The sequence below is a fragment of the Leuciscus leuciscus genome, assembly GCF_965113295.1.
Source record: "Leuciscus leuciscus genome assembly, chromosome: 18".
In the NCBI taxonomy this organism is placed as follows: Eukaryota; Metazoa; Chordata; class Actinopteri; order Cypriniformes; family Leuciscidae; genus Leuciscus; species Leuciscus leuciscus.
Genome location: NC_138742.1, coordinates 17,442,558 through 17,469,255, shown reverse-complemented (window position 1 = coordinate 17,469,255; position 26,698 = coordinate 17,442,558). Strand labels below are relative to the sequence as shown.

The 26,698-nt window shown below is 39.4% G+C and overlaps 1 protein-coding gene across 12 annotated transcripts in view; it reads left to right on the top strand.

Moving 5' to 3' along the window:
* The first annotated feature begins 318 nt into the window (after window positions 1–318).
* rap1gapa (RAP1 GTPase activating protein a) overlaps window positions 319–26,698 on the top strand; it is a 103,134-nt gene continuing 76,754 nt past the window's right edge. For 4 of the 12 annotated variants that reach the window (XM_082146421.1, XM_082146417.1, XM_082146428.1 and 1 more), the window contains exon 1: window positions 22,476–22,657. In XM_082146421.1, coding sequence (XP_082002547.1) covers window positions 22,614–22,657 — 44 coding nt within the window. In that variant the 5' untranslated portion in view covers window positions 22,476–22,613. Of the gene's footprint in view, window positions 516–22,472; window positions 22,658–26,698 lie in introns of those variants that run through there. The other 8 variants (XM_082146425.1, XM_082146415.1, XM_082146424.1 and 5 more) reach the window with 6 other exon arrangements.

Here is a 26,698-nt window from a genome sequence, read left to right as displayed (position 1 = left end):
AGACGCATTGCAGTTAAGCAAACAATAAAAGTACGCCTTCCAGATGAAAACAAGCACATCAAATAGATGTCTCTGCGATGTGTGTGTGCTGGGAATACTTCTTTTTCAATAAAACATTTAAAAAAAAGGAGCAACATAAAAAAAATTCTGTTACTCAATATTAGCCCATTCAGTAAACAGTGCTTATAGAGCCTATATTAATATAGCACAATCTGGGTCGGATCAGTGCTGTCACATGTGTAGATGTCTCAGAGTCCTCCGCGTCGATCTGAGGAGTAGCTTACGGTTGTGTGAGAGGAAAAGGAGAGCTCTGTATTATTCAGTAGCCTACATCACCGAACCTTCCTGCTACACTGTTATACTGTGGCAGAGTATAGTGGACCTTTCCGTTGCTCGTGTGTCTACAGATGGTCTATTTTAAGTGCACAGTGTAGTTTACTGTAACGAGTGCGCCCGCATCACTGGACTTCACATTGGTGAAAACAAGAGAAGTAAACCAAAGAAGACAGAAGAAGGTAAGCCGACATACTTTTTATACTTTGCTGTGAGATATGGAAAAATAAATGCAGAGAAATACAGCTTATGCAAGACGATTCTTCGTTTTACGCTTTATCTGTAACAAGCTTGTGGGCTACATGGGGAAAATATTCTTCCGTTTTGTAGCCTATTTAAAAATATAATAAGCTGGTTCTTGACAGTATTTTCTTTTAATGTTTTTAATATTGGTGCTTTAACTGATTTGGAAATCAAACATGCTGCACGCGCATTTGATGCCCGCGAATTCTGTATGCGCCCGAACATGCCTTATAAAAACTAAGACTATAGCGAAGACTAAATTCGACTGCGTAGAATGTTACTGGATTGTTGCTGATGAAAGCGTGACTATAGCATATGAATTTGAGTGATGATGGTATATACACACCTAAGGCTACACAGTAGATAGTTTAATGTGATTATTGTCTTATTTTGACTTAGGTTGAACGCATGGCACAAACACTGAGTTTCAGATGCTTTTGCCTTTTGTTGATTCAGTGGTGTACTAGTGTTTCTCTGACAACCTACAATATAGTCTACTTTCTGTGGTATAGAATTAACTGCCATCTTAGACTAAATTAACTCTTTATTCAAAAGGACTGTCTCTTGATAATAGCTATGAAATATGTAAAAATGAATATAGCCTAAACAAAATTCTTCTTTTTTTGGGAATTTGCAGTAGCCTATTTATTATACATGATTGTTATGTGCACAGAATTTTTTTTCATGTGCCCTCATTATCTTTTATATGAACTTTCCACCCCTCTTTCAACAACATCTCTTCTCTGATAATGTGTTTCACTAGTTCACACTTCCATATAATTAGGTTCCTTGTAAAGGTTATGCGTATTTGGTGTGCTGTCCGAGGGCTCAAATCTCGGAATTTGGCCTAAACCCAGAGCACTCCCCCCATCCCAGGTTAGGATAGGAATAGTTAGAAGTGAGTAGATGGGGTGGTGGAGGGATGCTGGAAAACCTGTCACTCACATGTGATCACATAAACCACAACCATCCAACCATCCGACAAAGTCCTGTCCTACATTTTTTTCTTGTTCAAGGAGCAGTAGTTTCATTCGGATATAGGCCTACGTCACAATAGAGAAGAATATAATTTCCGTTACATGCCTTTGCCAACTTTACAGAATAGTTTGCCACTATTTACTGACTCACGTCCTTCGGAACACACCTGACTTTTTATGTGGAATACAAAAGGTTTTTTCTTTTCTGAAGAAAATATTCCGGGTCGCTTTTTTCATAATAATGAAACTAAATGAGGTCTGTCTGGGACTGTCATGCTCCAAAACAAGCACCATAGTTTTTATGACTCATATCCCACATCTCCTAGAGACTATCAGATTACTTTGTGTGAGAAACAGGCTGAAATATAAGTCTGATAATCTTCTAATAATAAAAGTGAGATTTTTACTTTAGAACTGCTGTGGCTGGATGATCTTGAGAACCTGACCAGTCAGATTTCAATGAATAATAAATAAAGAAAACCCATAAAACTATTGTATACATAAAACTTATATGTGACTTCAGAAAAAGTTATATATTTTGCATCCTTTTTGAAGATTGAAAAGCTCCAGGGTTTGGAATGACATGAGGGTGAGTAAATTGTGACAGACTTTTTATTTTTATTTTTGAGTAAAATATTTTTCAGCTCAGATCAGGAAGCAGCGTAATATCTTTTTTAAATGTTTACAGTGTAAGTGCTAAGGAGATTATATAGCAGTCAGTCACAAGCACTCATTCTGTTGAACTAAAGTTAGCTCCTTTTTAAAGATTTCTAGCCTAAATCTATGCATTCATAGAGAGATTGAGTTCCTGGTGAGTGTTTGGTCCTTTCTGAGCCATTCTGTTTGATGCTGTAATATTCCTCTCATCTCAGTCGAGCTTCTGCCTCTTGCTTGCACTGTCAGCGGTATTTCATAAGGGGAAAAGGCTTGCATGCTCTTATATGTGTCTTTTTCCATTCCCAAAACCATCTTAGCTGAAATAATGAAAGGAAAATTAGAGGGTCTGTGGGTTGCTCTCCATTTGCCTTTATATCAGAATGTAGCCTACACGGTGCAGAATGTCAGTAGTTCTGCGTTTGTTGTTGTTGCACAGTGTTCCTTTTCTAATTAGTTGTTAGATGTACTAAAATCTATTTAAGTATATGTAATTCAATCAAATAAAAAGCAGCAGTGTAGCAAGAACAGAAACTTTCTCTTTGAATGAAATAAATCTTGCAAGACTTAATTCTTGCAAGATGTGGAATTTTGGCAAACAAACACCCTTGAGAGATGTTGCTCTGGATCTACAGTAAGTTAGGAATCTGCAAATAGTGTCAAGACAAAGATACACGCACCAAGCTATTGAATTGAAGACAATGTCCTGCTCTATTGCTCTGATGCTCTATAGTCTTGAGGTTTGCTTTTTTTTGAAAAGCCACATAAAAAAGATAGTGATGGAAATTTCTTTTTAAACCAAATGATCTGCAGAAGATACAAAGCGTATTTAGACTGATTTTGCCACATCATTTTAGACTTTAACAAAAAAAAACTTGATTATCAAATATTTAGGGCCCTATTTTAACGATCTGAAATGCAAATAACTTTGTGGGCGGGTCTTGGGCACTCTTGCGCCCGACGCAAATCTAAAATGGGTTGGTCTGAAGTAGCTTCATTATTCATAGGTGTGGTTTGGGCGTAACGTGAAATAAACCAATCAGAGCGACATCTCACATTCCCTTTAAGAGCAGGCACACTTGTTCTATAGCGGATTGCTATTATAACGGCAGATTTGCAGGCGCACGCCAGCAGCGGTTCACAGCCGAGGAGACCGACGTTCTCGTCAGGGCCGTAAAACACAGAGAAGTGACATTGGGGATGGGAGAAACCCACCTAAATTAACTTCGGTTAAACAGGCGTATGATATTTTGGGTAAATGTGTAAGCTAGATTTATGCTTTTATAATAAACTGTCTATCTATCTATCTATCTATTGTAATAATGGATGATTTGCAAAAATGGAAACTGCTGCTTCTGTGTTGATGAGAGAATCAAAGTGCATGCGCGCCGCGTTGTGCACACGCTACATTGATTATGGCCAAGCATGCGCCCTTAAAATAGCATTTCAATAACATGCGCTAGACTTTAGACTAGGTTTTTCCTGGTCAGTGGCGGAATTGTTTTCTAAACCTGCAAAATAGCATCAGGGAACGTTTGCGCTGGGACACGCCTCCTCTTTGCACTGAACCGCCCCGGGGAGCGCATATGTATTTCCTAGTTTACCGACGTGCGTCTGTGGAGGGAAAAGTCCGCCGTGCGCAGGTGCAAAATAGGAATGATACATGCGTCGGTGTACAAAGTCAATTGCGCTGGGTGCAAGATAGGGCCTAAAGTGTTATCTATAAAATACTAAATTTTATATATAGAATATAGTATATTTATCAAATTTGTATGCAATTATTAACTTATTCTATATAATATAATTTATTTTTTATTTTTATTGATTATAATTATTATATGATACAGTATATTATATAATTTAGTTTTTTTTGTTGGAGGATTGCATTCAAAATCCACTTGGCATGTGCTGGAATATGTCTGCCAAGCAACTGAAATATAAATGTTATGAGACTTTTGAAAGAACAAGACTGCCAAGAAATTGCCCATGCTGCAATCATCTAAAGCATTATTAAGCTTGACTTCACTACACTCTTTTCCTTTCTCCCATATGTCTCAATGTTCAGAAATAATCATATATTTAATTAGAAAACTTTTGGAAGATTCCTAATTTTTAACACAAAGCATTCATGAGTTCCATAATGACAGAATTCAATTTATCTTATGGTCAGTGTAGATTAGATCCCTCTGCTCTTCAGAAACTCTCATGGCTCAGAAATGTTTGCTTAACATTTACAAATTAATATCTGGCATATTCAGCATAATGTTTGCCCCTCATATATTCATAGGCAACAGAATGTCTATAGACCCTGTGTTGTAAAGATGATTGAATCTGGATAAGCTATAACTTGACGTGATATTGTGATTCAACAGAATAAACTGTCAGGCACATATCTGAGATGTCCACACTCTTTGTACATAAGATTAAAAATGGAGGCTGCATCTTCAGGTACTATTTCTGTGAAAGTGGATATCACATGGTGTAGCACATCTGCTTCTCCGCCTGTTGAGTGCTCAGCTGTGATTCTGATCCGGCCCCAACAGCAGCACAGCATCTTAAACAGTGTGGCTCATCAGCAGATAGTCTGATGTTCTACCTCATGTGAACTTGTGTTCTCCAGTGACTCAGACAAGAAGAATATTTTAGTCATGATTTCTTGCTTGATCTGTTTGCTGCCTCTTTTTTCTCTTTGATTATGAAACAGAGTATTCAGAATATCCAGAGTTGCAGCAAACAGTAAGTCTAGCCCAGCTGGCCAAGAATGGCCACTTAAACAGGCAGAAACCATTACATGATGTAAGTGACGAATCAGTCACAGTTTTTTTTTTTTTGCTTGGCTTTTTTTTTTTTATTAAGTCTAAATCATGACAGCACAATAACAAACTGGCTTGAAATAAGCTCATGGAAATAATAATGCAGTATTCTCATCCACAATTTGTTTAATTGATTGGTATTGGACATTGGATATTTATTGTCCAATATTGGATATTTAATTGTTTCTAATTTTTTGAGAATTAGATAATCTAGCACTGATGGTATTAAGAGATGGTAATAGATTAAGGTAAAGATTTAACCCTCCTGTTTGTTGCATTGAAATACTGTGTATGTGTAACATTTTCCTTTTTAAACAAAGTAGTTATTTACCATAACATGAAATATTTAGCAATTTCAAACAGAATTTCAATATTGTTGCACCCCTAGAAATAACTCAGGAAACAAAGTAAAATATACACTATCATTCAAAGGTTTAGGGTTGGTACAATGTTTTTTAATGAGAAGTCTCGCCAAGGCTGCATTTATTTGATAAATTCTGTACAAACAGTAATATTGTGAAATATTGACAATTTAAAATATCTGTATTCTGTTTGAAAATATTATAAAATGTAATTTATTCCTATGATGGCAAATCTGAATTTTCAGCAGCCGTTATTATTCAGTGTCACACGATCTTTCAGAAATCATTCTGATATGCCGATTTAAAGCTCAAAAAACATTTCTTATTATTATCAATGTTAAAAACAGTTCTTAATATTTCTTGTGGAAACCATTTAGTAGCAAGCTAATCAGTTTGAATCAGCATTTTTAGCCAGCACTTGCTGTTCTGTATGAAGTACTGTACGGATCAGATGGCCAGAAAAGAGACTGTGAGTGTGCTTTCTGAGACTGACAACAGTCAGCAGAGCCTGCTCAAAGTAAAGGATCATTGTGTTCGTGCTATGTTTTTCACCAGCAGTGGGGTTTCTGATATGGATTACGTACTTAAAAGACATGTTGGCGGAGGACTTTATTGAATTTGGGAAAACAATTTTATGTAGTCTTTTCTCTCTTCCATCCTCACACTGTGCTGTATTCATGCTGGGGTTAATGCAATATGTACTGTGGATCAAGATACACACAGTGTCCTTTTTTCTCTGATATGTGAAAACTAAAAGGTGGGGTAGGCAATTTTCGGAGAGGCTAGCAATAGCAGCTAGGTTTGAAAGCATGAGATTCACTAGATCCACAATACATTTAGGCCACTTAATTTAGTGATTGCTATTAGGATGTGAAGAGACTTTCAACCAGCAAAACAAAAAATGTTTCTGCTACAAATCACCTACCCTGCCTTTGACTCGCATGCTGAACAGGGAACAGGAAGTAAATTTAGATTTTGACACCTTTTTAGTGAAAGGCCAAAGCTTGTTGGCTCACATGTCTCTGTTGGGCTTTTATTGGTGAGCTGTGATCCCAGAAAGCCTAATTTAAAAATCACCTTTCAAGGTTAAAACATGAACTCTAAGGTGAAAAGCTGTGTTTGCCTTTGAGGGATTGAGATCTTTTGCATTCTGTTGATCAAATTTAAATGTTCCCTAATTGTGTGGGAATGATGTATAAAAACAGAACAAGCAGGAACATTGTCCATATTCATAGTTCAGATGGGGTCCTTGGATTCTCAGTTGTGTTCATGAAATATGCATGCCCAGGCTTAAGGTGTCCTTGTATCTGTTCATAATGTCAAACTTAGACAACAGAGAGTCCTTTTTTCCATTACCTAAATCAATAGCTGCTGGTCTATAGTTGTAACCATTAACAAGTCAGCACTTCACTAAGACTGACTATAAAATATTTATCTGTCTGTCCCATATTAAAGGGGTCATCATGAACTGGATTGCTTTATTGTTTTATAATGTTTGCCGGGGTGCACTTATAATGTTAGTATGATTTTTTACATAAAAATTTTTCATAATTTAGAAATAAAAGCCATTTTTGCTACCCTGATTTTAGCCCTCTGGTTTGAGCTCTCTGTTTTAAGGGGCGTGTCTGGTGTGAGACTGCTGTGATTGGCTAACATCTTTGTAAATGTAATAACTTTTAGCACGTTTTTATTATTACAGCTCGCAAGGTTAACTAATAGTGAACTGAAAAGTGTTGATTATAGCATTATATTTAGATCTATAGCATTATATTTAGATCATGGCATGAAAGGTTGCAGTGATGAGCATTGTTGCCGATCACAGACATGTTGAGCGCATGAATGCCGTGACCTCATCATTGAAACTCGATTTCTGCACACTAACTGTTAATGTGCTGGAGAAAACTGATGAAGGTGAGGATCCAAACGGAAGGGCGGCCATGATGGGACGGCAGAGGGACTCTCCATCTTGGCTGAGAGCTTTGCCTTAACTGGACTCTGGACAGAGGCTGGAGACTGAAGGACTGAAGAGGAATGCACCAGTTGGGATGGTGGGGCGAGGGCTCCTTCCACCTCACCTACTGTGTAGGATGATCCCCTTAGCCTCAGGACATCCCCAAGGTACTGCTGCAGGGAACAAGTGGTTGTTGAAACCGTTGTAACCTGTTGGACAAGATGATAGTCCAACCCGCTCCAAAACACAGTTTTTAAGGTGCCCTCATTCCAAGGTACCATGTAGGAGAGTTCTAAAAATTCCTCCACATAATCCTCAATCAGACGGCCATCTTGTGTCCTGGAGAGGAGCAGGTTGACAGGATCAAACAAAGTGGTGCCCATGCTGCCATAAGCAGTCTTAGGTCAGATTGTTACTGCTGCTAGATCCAATTGCGGTCAGTTGTTCTGTAACGTGCTGGAGAAAACTGGCGAAGGTGAGGTATGGAATGCCCATGCGGACGTGCGCATTTTAGTTTCGCTTTCAAATTAGTGATTTAAACCCCCCCCGGTGATCCCGGTATAACAGGTGTTGTCACACTTTGATTAACCTGTGGGAAAATATCCTCACCGTCACATCCGTACCGTTTAGGGACTGGTTTGATTTACTAACACAGAGACAAAGAACATCTGACTGTACATGAATCATTGTATACATCGTGTCCGTGCCGGTGTCTGTGCCATTGTTCGTGCTGGTGTGTCCGTGTCAGTGCCGGTGTCTGTGCCGGTGTGTCCGTGTCAGTGCCGGTGTCCGTGCCGGTGTGTCCGTGTCGTTGTGTCCGTGCCGGTGTGTCCGTGCCGATGTCCATGCACGTGTCCATTCCGTGCCGGTGCCGGTGTGTCTGTGCCGGTGTGTCCTTGCCAGTGTGTCTGTGCCGGTGTGTCCTTGCTAGTGTGTCCGTGCCGGTGTGTCCTTGCGAGTGTGTCCTCACCGGAGTGTCCGTGCCAGTGTGTCCATGCCAGTGTGTCCATGCGTCCGTGTGTCCGTGCCGGTATGACGGTGTGTCCATGTCGCTGTCTCGGTGTCCGTGTCCGTGTCCGTGCCGGTGTCGGTGTCTATGCCGGTGTCCGTATTATTTAGAAATTCTGTTTTTCATGTGTTTCCCTTGCCATCATGTGATTATGTCTCATGCTTCCCTAGTCTTACGTGTCATATATTTCTACCAGAAAGACTCGGGAGATAAAATGATATAACAAGTAAATGTATTAATAGCTCAGCAAGCATAGTCTTTGGCGTAGGCCCCGTCCTTAGCAAGCAATGCGAGGGTAACGGAATCTGCAAATCCCGCCTGAAGATGAAGGCAGGGGCGCAGCCGACCCCCTGGAGGCAAAGGAAGGGACCATCCTGGTGGTGGTGGGGAGGATGGAGGGAAAGGACCATCTTGGAGGTGGTTGGGGAGGATGGAGGTAATTGGCGCCGTCAGTATCTGCGAACTCAGACGGTTGTAAGTACCATTCTTTTATACTGAGAGTGTTAACACATGATTGGTTAGAAGTGAGTTAATTCATGACGCGCTGATTGAGTCTTCCTGGCAGAACTTAACGCTAAGCTTACATAGATGTGTGATTTCACGATTTTTTGATGGTGGACCATTAAAATGTCTCCACGATCTGCTTTTGAAGAAATTTTGTGCTACAGTGTATTCTATCAGTTGCAGTTCTGGCGCCTCCGTCCCAATATACTAAACAAAGTGACAGTAGCCTAATAGTAAAAATGCCACTTGTCCTTAAAGGGATAGTTCACTCCCCCCAAAAATGATGTCCTTCCAAACCTGTATTCATTTTTTTCTTGTGCTGAAAAAGAAGAAGATATTTTGAAGAATGTGGCTAACCAAACATTTGCTGGTCCTCATTGACTTCCATATTAGGAAAATATATACCATGAATGTCACTGGGGACCAGCAACTGTTTGGTTAGCCACATTCTTCAAAATAACTTTTATTTTCAAAAAAAGAAAGAAGCTTATTTGAGTTTAAAACAACTTGAGAGAGTAAATTATGACAATTTTCATTTTTGTTATGTGTATCTTTGTTCTTATCTTTTAATAACAAAGAAAATAATTTGTATCTTCGCCACTCTGGCCTAAATGTCTGCCATTCTTTTATTTATTTATATTTTGTTACCTTGTAAGGCTTTGTTTTTAAAATAGGGACAATAGTTTGGCTGTAATGCTCAGTCACTTGCAAAATAGTAAAGTCCATTCTGTGCATGAGAAGTTGGCATATTTCCATGAGAAGAGTATCCCTTTTGACCGCTCAGCATGTCGTCAGATAAAGGGCCATACAGTGCACTCAGCACTCTGCCATGTTTTGCATGCTCATCTAAGAGACAAAACCTCATTCCTCAGATTTGTAGGCTCTGTTGGGACAGTTGGATGAATAGTGCTGCTTTAGATGAGGTATTTGTTTGCAGTAGCTTGCTCTTCCTCAGAGTTGAGCTTTAAGCAAGAACAGATCTGTCACCCTGGATCCTGCCTGAGATGCGTCAAGCTGCCTCAGGGCTTCAGCTAATTGGCTGCTGGATCTCTCCAGAGGGACTTGAAGTGGTAAGGCTGGAACCTGGAAGGAGTGCTTTTGAGTGTAAGAACAGTGCACACATGTAGCCTGACTCTTATTTATTATTCAAGGTGACCTAAGGTTAATTCAAAATGATGTCTCTTGCGATTATGTAGTGAATAAATCAGAGCCATGAACACATAAACTTTGAAAAATGGACGTACTATATGTTGTACGTACACCGTCCGTTAGTGTCCGGCAGGCTAATGGTTAATGTGGTTATCATTATTTTCAGGCCATACATCTGTTTCTCTGTATCACAATGATTTATTGTGCTTTCTGAAAACACTTGCTCTCCCTTTGATAAATGTTGTATCTGTGTTCATGGCACCTTTCCAGGTTCTGCTAGATGCTTAACATCTGGAATAAGGTCCGTAAATCAGTTTCTGATAAGAAACCTGCTATTGTTGTTGTTAGTTGAAATATTTTAGATGTTATGTCATGTTATGAAAGGAGATTTAAACATCACCATGGTTACTTCTTAATTGTTTAATCTGATTTTAAGCATAATTGACAAGTCTTTTTGTTTGTATTTTTTTATTCTCAATGTGTTACTATTTTTGAGGGAAAAGCAGCTCCCTTATATGGTCATTTATCATGAATTGGTAATATGAGCAGAAAAATATGACAAACAAAACATTGATCACATTTATGGTTTTAAAAACTTAGTAAAAAATGAGTGGTTATTGTACACTTTTGAATACTCAAAAAACAATATAATAATTGAATCTATGTATTTTAGCTTAATTGTTTTCTGATCCTGAAACAGTTATATGGCATGATAGGTCAGGTCATGGCAGGATATACATTTTCTAAAGGACGCATAACATTAATCTCAAGAACTATAGCATTTTGATTATGGTTATAACACAATGAATAGAAAAATCAAACGTGAAGTATGCCTCTCATTTATAAACACTAATTGTAGCTCAAGTGGCTCAAATGGAAGATTAATTTGTTTGTTTTTATGGAGAATTTTTTTTTTTTTTGGAAGTGTATGTAATATATGTTTTTAAAGCACATTGGGTCACTCAAGCTCAGAATAAAATACCGCAGCCTTAGCTTCTTAAGTAGGGGGGGGATATTAACATGCCTAAGACTTTTGCACAGTACTGTATATATATATATATATAATTCAGCTGTTTCAGTTGTAATGATATTTCAGAATATTGCTGGTTTTACTGTATTTTTGTTAAAAAATTGGCCTTTGTTAGCATTAGAGACTTCTTTCAAAAACATTAAGAAATAAAAATCTTAAACTCTAAAAACTACCCCTGCTCTATAACTGGTGACGCGAAGCCCTTAAAAAATCAGCTTAAGTAATTTCTTGTTTTGATTTACATAGCGACACAATCTATTAGAGCATGTTTATTACTTGATTATGAAACTTCTTCATCTGTATTCATGGATTCTAGCAGTGATGTTCTGCCAATCTCAGTTAGCAGCTTGGCTCATTGCGGATCCCCACCGTAATGTCATTAGAGTAAGCTATGCCGTTTGCACTTCATTTCTTTAGATTTTTTGCAGAGAAAAACTAGTTGCCATTCATGTCATCTCTGTCTGCGGCATTAGTAAACAGATGGAAATGGCGTCTATTACTACAAAACAATATTTTGTTTGCAGATCACTTGTGATCTACTTTCAGTTTTAAGTCAGATTTTGTCCAGCTGCTTAGATCTGACTGCTCCGTGTTCGCCTTAGCTGTTGTGATATTAAATGAGCCAGAAGTCTTTGATAAAGAGCTACGGTTTGAAGCAAAGCTACAGGAGCGAAGATGTCGTCCCTTTCTCCACCCTGAGAGATTAGTTTGATTTAGATTTTAGTTTGATTTAGTTTGCCAGATTTACTCTGCAGGTTGGCAAACAAACAGGCTGCTTTATGTAGCATTGGCATTCTAAGAAATTAAATTGCCCATCTAATTACCAGCAAAGCACTTTGTTGTTTAGGATGTGCTTTTGTGTGGTGAAAAATGCCAAATGTTTCATTAATTGAATGGGCTTGTTGGCTGCAGAATGCCTGTTGACATATGCTCAATGCAAAGAATTGTGGGAAAAGCTTATTTTGTTTATTTGCTGAAGTGACCCTTGAAGCCACTTATTCAGCACTGATGTCATCTTCACTCTTTTTCTAAATGAGACAATCTGTTATTCTGTTGTGTTGTGATTGCTTTATATTGAATATTTGCATGCTTTATTTCACTGCTTAACTGTCATCTGTTATATTTAAAGCCGCCAAAAAATCGAATTACAATATTTTACTTGAGCTATTTGATTTACCGAAACAGGTGTTTGAAGGGGATCAAAAGAACTCGATGTTCTTTGAAATATTGTGCACCAATGAACCATTGACAATAAGACCCAAAACATATGCTATAAAGTAAAAATTTTAAGAAAATGCACCATATTCATAACTTAATTTATGTACTTTTTGAAGATTAAGATTTGAGATTAATTAGCATTTACCAGCATTTCCTTCTTTATAATTGATATAATTTGAGTGAAGGACTGTATAGCTGGGACAAATGTATGAAATTCATAAGATGAACAGGTAGTTTGTGTGCTTTCATCTTCATGAAGTTATCAGAATGCAACAGAAGAACGACACTCCAAGTCTTTAGTCCTCTGAGAGAAATGTCAATTTACTTTGGAAAGCTTCCCAGGCAGAAAAGTCACAGTAGGTGAGGAGAAAGCTGGGTAAACCGGATGGCCTTTGAGAGTGACGGCCTGACTGAAAATACAAAATCTGGGACTGACAGATAGCTCCAACTTAATGCCCTGTCCTCTTGCTGAGCTGAAGAGCCTACTTTTACTGAACGATACATTAAGATGACACTTACATGAGAGCCAAAACTACTGGCAAGCTTTAGTGATGGACAGTCCATCATGATGTGTCCTCCCTGCATATTCACTTTCTCTGGCTCTCTACCCTTGTCTGAATCCTGTCTTAGACACTCTTGCACCCCACAGACTTATTGCCTGTCTCTCTTTGTTCAGGTTATGTGGAGTTTCAGATCCTTTGAAGTAGAGCTGAGAGAATACTGAAGTTGGGGGTTGGAATACCTGCTTTATCTGCTTTGTACATAACAACGAACTCACACAGGACTGCAAACACAAGGAGCATAAATAGGGAGCAGTCCTGTATGAGTTTGTTGTTATGTCCTGCCCTGCTCTGCCCTGCCCTACCTTGCCCTGCCTTGCCCGGCCTTAACCTGTCCTACCCTGCCCTGTGTTTGGATCCAGAGTTTTCTCCCATATAGTTTTTATTTGTTTTATTTTTTATAACAAAAAAAGCCAATTGTTCTGCATCTTGAGTCCTCGCCTCATCCCTTACCCAAAACCTGATATTTCTATATTTATTTATTTCTGTAATTTTAGTACTTCAACTTCAACTTATTTTTACTTCACCATTCCTTTTTTTATCCTAATATTTATTATTCATTTCAGCTTTATTTCACATCAGAGGATTATATGTTTGTTTGGAGCATTTGACTGCACAGTGTAATGGAGAGTGATTTAAATCTTTTTCAGTTCTTCACAGAGAGCTATCAAACAGTATGGCTCGAATCTTTGCAGATATTCATCATTGCACTATTACTGTTGTTTATAACAAACTTCATCACATTTTATTGACTGATTGCGTGTTCTTCTGTAATGGAACTTTGAAGAAAACCTTTTGTTTGTATCTCAGAGAATCCATGCACAAACAGTGCTGGGCAGCGTTAGTCTGTACAGTCAGTGTGCTCTGAATGAATGTGCACCAATATGCTGAGTTATGTAAGGCATACCTAGAAGCATCAGGTGTATTGCTGCGTCACGCAGATAAGAAAGTAATTTAGCTCTGCTGTGATGCGTAAGTGCAACACACTCTCTGCTGGACGCCTTCTGGGATACTACACATATGACTCTCTGAATGGCCTCACTGGACATGAAAGATGATATAGTTGATATCGCCCTGCTGTATGTAGCATGATAATGTCAAGGAAAGTTAGACAACCTTTTTTGTGAGTGATTTTTTCATTACATGTAAGAAAATATATATTTTTTCAAGTTTTTTAACAATTGTCTGTTGAATTTAGTATCTATCTATCTATCTATCTATCTTTTCTCTCATCTTTATTTCTGTATTTTGTCCTCTTCTTTCTCTCACGTTTGTGTAGATAGTGTAGGCAAGAGAGACTCATGACACATTTTTTAAAAGAAAATGAAAGAATCCATTTTCAAATTTAAGCACAAGCAAGTCGAGACACTTCTGACGCATATGACTGAAATGTATTTTTATTGACAATTAGAGTTGTAAAAAAAAAAACATTTTTAGGCTGTGCTTTATGTATCCTCAAAAGTGCTTATTGGAAGCCATCAAGCCAGATCACAGCTTCATGCCAGAGTGAGAAACTGCTTTCCAGTTTTGTGTGTAAAATACATCAGATGGTCAGATTTGAGGGACAAGTTTACAGTTTATGTCAAGTTTAGGCTTACAACCAGGGTTAGGCGCTTCTATTACATCAGTGTTATTCACCTATTATTTCACTCTGATTTTAGGAAAAATTTTGGGTAGGGTTAGGTTTATGGATAGGGTTAGGACTATGTTTTTGGGCAGGAATGTTGTACCAGGACATGTCTTACTTGGCAAAATCAAGGTGACCCAGGGAATGGATTGTGGGCGGTTCATGGGCGTATTAAAGTTGTCTCTGTCTGTCTCTCTCTCTCTCTCACACACACACACACACACACACACACACACACACACACACACACACACACACACACACACACACACACACACACACACACACACACACACACATTCTTGGACATCTAGGACATCTAGGACATTCATTGACACAATGCAATCTCTAGCCGCTTACCCTAACCTTACCCATCACAACTAAGTGCCAACCTGAACCCTTACCCTAAACCTACCCTTAAAGGAGAACTCCGGTGAATTTTTAAGTTAATCTTGATCGTTTTACCTTTGTGAGTACTGTCTATAGAAAAAAAAACCGAACCGGATCGGTGCTTGCAACACGGAGCTGTTACAGTTAATGCCCAGAGCTCCCATTCAGCTAAAATGGCAGTTATGGGGGCATTAACCTAAAGAGTGTCTTTGTGCCTCTTAACAGACACAAAATGCAATTAAAATGTCTGTCCAACATGAACAGGGCCCTTACATGACAACAAGATGCGTTTAGCAACTTAGCCATTGTTTAAACTCACCTAAATAGTGTTTTAGACGGCTAGCTGTAGTCTCGCGCTGAAGTCCCGTGGGAACTCAGTTGTAGCCGGAAAAAGTGCGCGTGATTTTTTTTCCCCAAACCACTTCAGCGGAAATCCCGCCCTGCAGCTGATTCTAAGGTTTTCATTGGTCATGTCAATCGTCACTGTAACCTAAACCAATTAAATCAGCTGCAGGGCGGGATTTCCGCTGAAGTCGTTTGGGGGAAAAAATCGCGCACATAGTGCAGGTGGGAGGAGCGTCGTGTTCCGGCTACTACTGAGATCCCACGGGACTTCAGCGCGAGACTACAGCTAGCCGTCTAAAACACTATTTAGGTGAGTTTAAACAATGGCTAAGTTGCTAAACGCATCTTGTTGTCATGTAAGGGCCCTGTTCATGTTGGACAGACATTTTAATTGCATTTTGTGTCTGTTTAGAGGCACAAAGACACTATTTAGGTTAATGCCCCCATAACTGCCGTTTTAGCTGAATGGGAGCTCTGGGCATTAACTGTAACAGCTCCGCGTTGCAACCACCGATCCGGTTCGTTTTTTTTTTTTCTCTAGACAGTACTCACAAAGGTAAAACGATCAAGATTAACTTAAAAATTCACCGGAGTTCTCCTTTAACCTAATTATAACCTTATCCCTAAAACCAAGTCTTGACCCTCAAACAGGCCTTTAAAGGGGTCTCAGAAAGTGAGGACCGGCCAAAATGTCCTCACTTTACTCTCTTTGTCCTCACTCCAATGGTCTAAACTCAAACTGGTCCTCACAAAGATAGTTGTACAAGTACACACACACACACACACACACACACACACACACACACACACACACACACACACACACACACACACATAACTTTTCCTTGCAGTTGCATGATCTGCCAGTAGGTGCCGGTGTTGCTCTGAACAGGCTGTGCAACTGACATCTCTTTAAGGATTTATTTACAAGCGTAAATGCATTGATATATGAGGCATACGTTTGCGAGAAAGAGAAAGATTGAGCTCTCAGCCTCAGGAGATAGAGATGAACTCTGTTTGTACTTCACCCTGTGTCTGTAGGCCTGGTCCAACTGGCACAGGAGTATTATAGTACCAAGCATCCATTATTACTATAATAGATCTTCTCTACATGGCACTAAGATCGATGGGCACGGAATATGCCAAACAGTCACTTAGTCAGGTCATTGATCCAGCACAGAGTTTCCTGGGAGGAGAGAGATCCAGTGTCTGCTGAGAAACTAAATTTGATGGTCTTCTGTTAACGAATCTGTTTAGCCTCTTCTTAGCATTCTTACATCTGTCTGTCTGTCTGTTTAAAGGTTATTTTCGGTTATTGGCTGGAACAGTTTGTTAGATTTCGTGGTGCGGGTGAGCCAAGTTTGTTTTTCTTGCCGTTTGTGGAGCCTGGGGTGTCTACAGAGACCGCATTTTTTTACAGTGTGTTCAGGGGACAGGCAGCTAGCGTATAGTGAGGAGATGTTTGCTGTATGTGACAAAAAATGTTTTGGCCTAAAAAGCAATAATATGATATCCCCCCCCCCTAGTTTTTCTATATGCTTGAACAACTGTCTCTTTCTGTCAGTGTTTCTGCAGTAGTGTACTGAGCTCCAGTGAAAGGGCACAGTGTGCAGGAGGCCATGGCTGCTTCCCTTGCTTGGACATGGGGTCATGTGGACGCTTCTAAAAATCCATTCGAACAGCCACATCTATGGCCACTTTAAACTTCACAAGCCTGTGACTGCCTGTGAAAAGTAGTTCTGTTTGTTTTTTTCCCCTTTCTGAAACAAGATCTAGACACATATAAAATAGAGATTTATGAGTAAAGTATTGGAGGAAGTAATCTTGTTTTAATGTAGCTGGCATGTGTTGTGTAAGTCTGATTTAAATGACATGCAGGCAAAGATAGGCTGTAGATAATTTCCAGCACAATTACCCTCTAAATACCTCTCCCTTGAAAACATCTCTTCTCCAGTTGAAATATAGTCTTAGCCATGATTGAACCTCTTTTATATGCTGTGGCCATAAGCAAGGTGTTTATCATGAGAGAGTAAATGTTATGGTGTAATTAACCCTCCCGCTTGAGGGGAAGTAAGCTGAACCTTTTCACGCCACAGGATCAACAGCTCATAAACAACCACACCACTGTCTGCAGTCTGCACTTTATTCATTTTAGCTGAAAGCAGATCTTTGATAGAGCCATGCTTTTTAAAGTCTCTGTTATTTCAGGAGTTTTCAGACTCTAGCCTGTGAGTTTTTGCCTAGACTCTGATTTCTGTCTTCACCGACATGTAATAAGTTCACAGTTCATATTAGTCCCTTGGTCTCACACTCACAAATCCCATTTGCTCAGGGGCTGTGAAGGACATGAGAGTTTATTGGCTTGTGAACGGGAGTTGCCACGTTCATTTGTATGAGATGTGACTGATATGGCTTCAGTTTGCCCCTCAAACAATAAGCATTCACTTTGGAGCATCTGGGGCTGAAATGATGAACAGCGGTGGCCCGAAGCAGAAAAATAAGAGCTGCGTAAACAGTATTTGGGTCTGATCAATGTCTACCTGGCAGTTTATTCCCTAAGAGCAAATGTCTTTGAGCTGAGAACAGCCATCTGAGTCAGTGAGGACAGCCTGTCTACTCTGTGGGCGGACTGACAATATATCATAGGGCACGTCAGGGCTTTCATGTAGCTGGACTTTCTTTAGATACGTAAATCTCAATGAATTGAGGCTACAGAATTTGCGGCTACACATATGTATATATATATATGTATCAAAAATTATAAACCGCATATTTTAAGTTTAAACAACTACATTCTTGCCTAAAAAAAATACAACAACATAGTATTTGTAAAATTACAGTGGGTTTACTGCTATAAATGTAAAAAGACGGTGCACTCCTATTATTTATGAATGGGAGAAACTGCAACGCGCAATTTGGCGGACAGTTCACACTACAACACGGACAAATGGCAACAAACACGTTTGTTACCCCTGTCGGCGTCTGTTACCGTTTGTCAGTGTCTGTTGGGGCAGTGTGAACATGACAGATATTTTTCAAAAAATGAAAAGTCCAATGGCCAACTTGTTTGATGGTGTTTGTTGGTGTTTGTCTGTGCGGTGTGAATTTGCCTTAAAAGAGCCAATCGCTGTGTCGCAATATCATTGCGTCACTGCAGAGTTGCCGTTAGAAACTTTGGTTCCCATAGAAACCTGATACCCACGCTTAGGACTGCACATGCGAATTAGCTGGTCTAGCTTTTTTTAAATGCCATTTGAGCATAAGAAACATACTGGTGATACTGGTAGAATATCGCATGAAGACCTCTTAGCCAATCAGATTCAAGGGCCAGAAGTAACTGTTGTATGTATGTTAAACACACTCACACACACACACACACACACACACACACACACACACACACACACACACACACACACACACACACACACACACAGCCTATACGCTGCCAATTTTAGCATGCTACATGCTACATGCTACATGCAAAAAAGAAAACAAAAACATGCAACCAAAAAATCGAAATGGTAACACTTTAGTTTAGGGTCCAATTCTCACTATTAACTAGTTGCTAATAGCATGCATATTGCTAGGATATTGGCTGTTTATTAATACTTATAAAGCACATATTAAAGGTACAATATGTAAGAATTTTGTATCAAAATATCCAAAAACCACTTGCAAAGTGTTATATATTTCTTTCAATTGTGTACTTCCATTATCCTAAATGTTTCGAAGGATTTGTAAATTCAGGGAAATTCACAATTTTAAATAGTGCCTGTCCCTTGTCACTTGTCGCCTGAATGACATAATATCCGCGTTATCCCTGGTTTCCGCTTGTACTGCCATAGTAACCATGGCGACAGATGTGGACAACTGCGTAATGTCTAGTGGCACACTGTTGTTATTTCGTTCAAACATTATGGACCATGGCAAGCAGATTTTGGGACAAAGGGAGAACTAAAACGAGGATCAATATCGGTGTGGCGTTTTCGAGATGCAGAGAGCTCCGTGTCCGCGACAAACTTGGGCTTGACAGAGCTTCACGACTTGACGAGACGCCGCTCTTGTATGTACTTTATTAGACAGGTGAGCATATGTACATAAAAATGATTAATGGTATATAGCTCAACATGATGAAATGTTAGAATATGATCAGTATGTTATTCTAATGTTGATCTAGCTTACTGCTAGTCTCATATAGCAAACAAACTAGAATAACATTATAACTTTCAACTCAGTCAAATGCTGTTTAGTATGATAGTGTTACTTTAGACTAAGTTAAACAGCGTTGCGTTACCTCACAAGTTAAATTCATCAAATAAACTGTTTGAGTAGTAGTCACACACACACAGACTAGTTCAGCACTTGCGGGTAGTTCGGTAGAATGAAATGTCCTCATTCCTTAATATTCCTAAAAAAGGGACTCGCGTGTGGCGCTGATATGTGTCTCTCATTAGCAATCTCGCCCTGCTTCATAACACAGTCATTTTTAAATGTTTACTGGATGTGTTTTGTGTGCAGTTTTGCTAGTTCCTTTGAATCAGTTGAAAAATGCCAAGTAGCCATTTTGTCGAGCATGCTGTCATGAACCTGGATTTTGAGATGAATCAGCAGTTTAACACTCTTGTCATTGAGGTTTCAGCCGCTGGCTAGATGTTCCAGACCGTCTGGGTTTGAGAACAGCACGTCAGGGACGATTAGGACTATCTCTGAGGAGATCACAGCTTTTGCGTTCTTTTGGAAGCCTGTGTGCCATCCACTCCTGATAAAGGACAAAAACATGTACCAGCAAAAGCCGAAGAAGACTCTAAACTGCTATTGGCAGATAAATCCTGAAACTCAACCATGGGACAGGGCAACTGTGTGCTGCTTAATAATCAGAGAGGCATACTGCCAGACTCGGACTTCAGTCCCACAAGACCTTCTGTGCGAAGCAAGTCACTTAATGACTGACCTACAAATACACTTCTCCTTTGACTTTGTCCAAGGCTCAAGGAGTGTGCAGTTAGGTAAATAGTTAAGTGACTTTGAAAAAGAACACAACTCTGTGTCAACAGTGGACAAACACTTTTGTTTGAGCAGCTGTTTTTAGGAGACACATGATCCCTGAAGTGTGTATTTTGTTTTCCACAAGCGTCACCAGTAATGATTTTTGGGATGCATGATATGTACCTTTTTAAAAAAATTTTTGTATAAGTTTTTAGGGATTTTATTTTTAATTTACTTATTTAATATACAATACTGTGAAAAAGTCTTAGGCACATTAGTATTTCCACAAAGAAAAAATGGTTTTAAGCCAGTTATTTATATATTTTGCTGTAGTGTGTGAGTAGGAAATATCAGTTTTCATTTCCAAGCATTCCTTTTGCCATTAATTGCAATAATCCAGAGATATTTTTGTATGCACAAGGAGTCTGACATCAGCCGGCCTGCACCACACAGAGATATGATCTCACCATCATCATATATTTTAAATAAATATAAAATATAAATATGCATTTTTAGGGCCCTATTTTAATGATCTAAGCGCATGGTCTAAAGCGCAGGGCGCAAGTTCAGTTAGGGCGTGTCCGAATCCACTTTTGCTAGTTTAACGACGGGAAAAATGGTTGGCGCAAGGTCTAAAAGGGTTGTCCCTATTCTCTTAATGAGTAATGGGTGTGTTTTGGGATTTACTTGCGTTAAAGACACACTATGCAGTTTTCCGTTTTTGTCAAACAGCGACCCCTAGAGTCGCTGTGGCGTACTTGTATTTAACGTTACTGTCGTAAATCCCACTCACGCAGAGCAGTCTCTGCACTCATGACCTGATCCCCTCCCCCCTGTATACCAGTACCTGTTCAGTAGGATGGAAGCATCGGACATCGAGCAGGCACAGATAGCCTCCGAAGATGTCTACTGACGAGGTAATGTTTCACGATTTCATACAAATATGCCAGCTAAAGTTTGCATAAGCACAGTACACATGCCATACGAAACCTGAATGAGACAAGGACTACATGATAAATACACATCACAACACCTGTGTTCAGCTGGTAAACTTGCTTGTGAGGCAAGCTGGGCAATAAAACATAACGCAAAAACACGTAAGAGAAACAAGTGTTTGTTATCAAGTCTGCTAATAGCTCTGCTAATCGACAGCTAGCTAGACATGTGGAAATTAGTGGACTGGTCTTATTATCAACAATGGATGAATGAACAACTTCGTAAAAAATGACCTACAACAAGCAAGCGCAACAACATACAACATAGAACGCAAGCAAGTTTACAAATAAGAGATTTACTTACTAGTCCATCAACAAGAACGCCAGGTCAGCATCGCTGTTGCATCCTTTGCTGCTTTTTAGCTCTCGCCAACGAGTGAAAGCCTGACCGAGTGGACCGCATTTTCTTCGTTGACTCTGCCATGATTCACATATGAAATGTGTGCTAGTGTCTTCTGTAGAGGCTGCTTCATATGTTGTTGATGAGTCGTGATAAGTCGTGATTCTCGCGAGATTTGTCGGGATGCCACCTCTCAAACTTGCATTGCTGGTTTTTCCAGCGGCGTCCCCCGGAATTTGATAGTGGAAGGACCGAAGCCGTCTCCAGAGCGCAAACGGAACTGCTTGTGTACGAGGTAAAAGTGCGCAAGCAGACCATCTACGGGACAGACCGGATTCCACCATATCTTTATATACACAATAATTATCTTTTACATTGTAAATTAATATTTGGCATGTTTGTGTGCTGCTGTGCGTCCCTGTGTGTTTAATAAGCAGAATGTACGCACGTTGTGGACCCGCCTATAAGCACACATTACTAACGAGCTCTTTAAATAACAAAAAGAAAAAAATTGTGCCATTGACTTTTGACCAGGTTTCAGTTGGACACAGTTTCAACGCGCCAACAATGCGCCAGAACACACCTCGTTTTCAGACCAGCACGCCCATGGGCGCACAATGGCCGCAAATGCATTTGCTATTTAAACAATGTAACGCAGGACATGAAAATGATAACTGCGTCGGACTGAAACTTGCAAAAAGTTTGTAAGGGTGTAAGATAGGTGTTTAAGCTGTTTACCTAATTCATGTTTAAAATGAAGTTACATGTAACAGTATATAATGATATATCAATCATGACATTATGAAGACATTAGTTGCTGCTCCATTTCTGACTGTTTACAATAGCTCTAAAGGAAGATATGAATGAGAAGTGGGGACCGGTTACCGGGGCGACTGAAAGTGGACAGAGCCAGCCTCTCAGTCCCTTATTTGCCAAGGAGGCGTGAGAGAGAGGGAGCCAGGGGAGTGGAAAGGAAGGACAGCATGCTGCATGTGTACAGTTACACACGAAAACACACACACAGTCACAGACTACTCAGTCAGTCCAGGGAGACAGAGGCAGTGCTGGTGTCTCTGTAGAGTTCTGTCTCTCTGTTTTGCACTCAGCTGTATCCATTAGCCAAGATGCCGCAGAGAAAGAGGAGTTTCACTTTTGGAGCGTACGGCGGGTAAGAGCAAACGCTGTTTACCAAAACATTTCACATTCACTTTTCTCTTTTTACTCTGTGATGTGAAGGGTGATTATAAAGAATCTGTCAGGATATCAGCCACTGATGTTACAGTCTCAGTAGGGAGATATGATAATGGCATGTTTGAATGCTAATACATTGTAAAAGCAGTAGCACAGTGTAATCGCAACAAGCAGACTTGATTTCATCACTGGTATATATTTGAATGACTGGACTGCTCTCTCAGTGTGCAATGCATTACGTCGGCTCTGGTGGACTGCTCTCCTGCAAGTAAACCATGTTATTAAAGGCCATTATAACGGAGAGTGTAATTGAGTTTGGATTGAATTAGACACTGCGGTTGACTGAAGCAGACATGCATCCATGCAGAAACCTTGTGTCTGCGAAGCAACCAGGGAGGTTAACGTAATCACAAGCTGTTTGCCCTATCAATCCGGCCTTGAGAATTCGATTAAGCCCTCATTAAGTGATCTGTTGATTCAGTAGGGAGGAATTCAAACCTGAGTTTCTGTTTGACTGAATACCCACAGACTCCAGTGAGATTCCTCTGCCTGTTAAAGGATCCTGTCTGCTCAACAGGTGCAAGGCTGCCATATTTCAGCTCTGTGTTGTCAAGGACAAGTGTTATCTATGCCTGCATAGCTGATCTGATCAGACCTGTCCCACCAGGACTGTCCTTAAATAGATGCATGCATTTCCAGTTTAGACACATTTGACTGAATTTATTTGTCATGGTCGGTTGATCTATAAAGTTGTATGATTAAATGCTTGAAAATTGTTTTGGAGACCATTATAATTTGTGCCTGCACATGAATTTCTTTACAAAACACAAATCTTTATATATACTTATATATAACACTTTAATTCATGTAAGAGTAATAAAATGTATTTATAAAATATCATTAAATGTAAAATAATAAGTTAATCTCTTTTCGTATTGAAAATTAAATAGACATTTTAAAACAATAAGTAACACTTTATTTTACAGTGTCCTTGTTACATATGTTACATGTACTTACCATAGTAATAACAGTAAATTATGCATAATTACATGCAACTAACCCTCAACCAAATCCTAATCCTACCCTAACCCTATAGTAAGTACATGTAGTTGCTTAATATTAATCAGTACTTAAATATATAATTACACTGTAACAATGACACCTTAAAATAAAATGTGACCAAAAGTTCAACTGGTGGTTTATACAGCACTTTAAAGGGCAGCTTGAACTTTTAAGTGTTTGCTTCTCTGACTTTGTTGATGGACGGGAATTATCCGTATTGATCCTTTTTCTCATTTCGCTCAGTAAATTGTCTTTGGCGGTGTTTTGACATTTTCTTGGTCCTGAAGATTGCGAAATCTAAAAGACATCATTGAAAATTGCAAAGGGTGTAGATAACAAGTTAACAGATTTGCTTGCAGGTGATTGGTGTTTACATGGCCTCATGAACATGCACCTCTTTACAGAACCTAGACAAATACTGAATAACTCATGTGATGTGTTATGTGATGTAGCTTCCTCACAAGACATAAAGAGTTACAGAACTGATTCCACTATCCTTTTGTCAGAATGTGGATATATTATGCAGGTTCAGGATCACATCTGCATGTGGATCCTTGGGGGACCTCAGAATGAGAGATGGAATCATTTTCTAAATTAAGTCTGGTGATGCTATGCTAGCCCATCTCTCTGGCCTCATTGACTCTTAATGGAGTCTAATGAAATAAACAGTAGACTCAGACTTTGTCCCAGATCATGAAATGCTTTTTGTTTTCGTCTTTCTCTCTCCCTCACTTTGGCACCTGGGTTGAGTCATCGGACTTAACTCCAGAGCTCTGAAAAAAAACTCGAAGTGGACCTTGTTTAGAAACAGCCATCTGGAAAAGCTACTTGTTTTGCAACCAGTGGTGCCGATCACTGGTTCTTGGAGGTCAGCAGATTCTTTATGCCCAATTTCAGTGTTCCAGTGGGGCAAAGAATGGGGCAGGAAGCGAACCGAAAAGAAGTGGCTTGGAAAGACGAACGACTTCAGTAGAAAAATTGCCCTTTATTCATGCCATTTTCCTTTGATTCTGCCATGTTGGGTTGTACATTGTTTTCCATTACCACAAATATAATGCAGATTTTAGTGAAATGACAAAGATTAAAGGTGCTTGTCAGCATTAGTTTTTCTAATGGCATTTTGAAGAGGCAGCTGAACCGTTTTCATGAGGTTTTTGTTTTGCATTACAAAGACCACGTGTGCACCTCTCAATGGTCTGTGGCCACTCATCCACCTCTCTCAGGAAGGTCGCTAAACCAACACTAACCCCTCTGCCCTTCGTCTGATCTTCATCTGAATTTACAGTCACGTTAACATTCAGCGGCTGTATCGAAGACGTGACTGAAGATGGCTGGATTAATTTTAGTGTTATTTGAGGAGACAAAGACCGTTGATTAGTTCTGAAGGGCAGCTGTTAGACGCTTCCTGTACATCACATGGATGACTGTAATGACACAACTCATTTTCAGCAGGGGAAGTTATTAAGAATGAATTGCACCTGATAATAGCATTGTTTTTTTTACCATACACTGTCTTGCTTTAGTGCCCAATTTTCTAAAGTGAATTTACCATCATATCGTCATCATTTGATGAATTAGTACTAGAATTGGTCGATAAACAGCATACACAAACTTCCATTGTGTGTGTGTTGTTGTTTTTTTGTGTGTGAATTTGGTACAATCTATGTTTTTAATTTATTCGATATTAATTGTATATGCTAATTACCTTTATATTTACACTTAGATCATCTTTGCTGTCATCTAACTCTCAGTTTAAGTTCATCTTTAAAACTGCTAATAATTTAATAACACTGGTAAATATAATCTTATCTCAAATCTCAAATGAATATCTATTTTTCATACTGTATGTTAATTTTGTGATGTCTAAATTCAAATGTATCATTTAAAATGGTTGATTTTAATTTAAACTACTGTTTAAACAGTCAATAATTATTTTTCTTTTTTTAACATTCATCGCAAGGATGCATTAAACTGATCAAAAGTGATAGAAAATACATTTATAACATTTTCTGAAGGATCATGTGACACTGAAAACTTGTAGTGATGGCTGCAGAAAATTCCGCTTTGCATTACAGAAATAAATTACATTTTAAAATATATTCAAATAGAAAACAGTTATTTTATATTTTAATAATATTTTACAATATTACTGTTTTACTGTGTTTTTGATCATATAAGTCAAGCCTTGGTGAGCATAAGAGAATTCTTTCAAAGACGTAAAAAAATCTTACCAATCCTAAACTTTTGAACGGTAGTGTTTGACAAAAAGGTATAGATATCAACCGTTTATTGGTTATCTGCCATAATATGAAAATATATAAAATAATGATTAATATAATGCTGCTTTCTTAGGGGCAGTTTACATACTGTAACACGGTTCTCTTACGAGAGGTTCTCTCGTATTGCGTAAGTAGCTTACGCTGCGGGAAAGTCATCTTTTCTCGAGATCTGAAGCCAAAAAATTATCCTTAATTTTTATAATTTTGTCAACGCAGTGCAGCAGCACGCAGACCTAGGGCAGGCTTACTAGCATGCCCATTGGCTGCCCTTCGGCAACTGCAGCAGCCTATCGCTGAGCCTTAGACGTGACGTCACATGCCTCATGCGTCACAGCCCGCGAAAGAGGGGGTGTGGCTTAGCGTATATAAGCGAGGCTCAGAGGCTGCTTCACTGATTTCTGTCTCTTCAGCGACGCTCTCCGCATCGCTGGACTCTGAGGAAGCCGCCGCCGTTGAAACAAGCGACCAGCACGCCGAGGATATCAGCCTGAAGAAGCCGGCCGTCTTCGCCTCCTTCAGCCTTCCCTGCCTGCTCCGCTATCCGGCGGATTATATCCTTTTTTGCTCTCGTTGTGTGTGTTTGTGTGTTCGCCCCGCGACACACTGCATCTAAAAGAGCGCGAGGCGTTGTTGCAAATGCCTCGCTCCTCCTGTGGCTCGTGCAGAGCCCCGCTCAG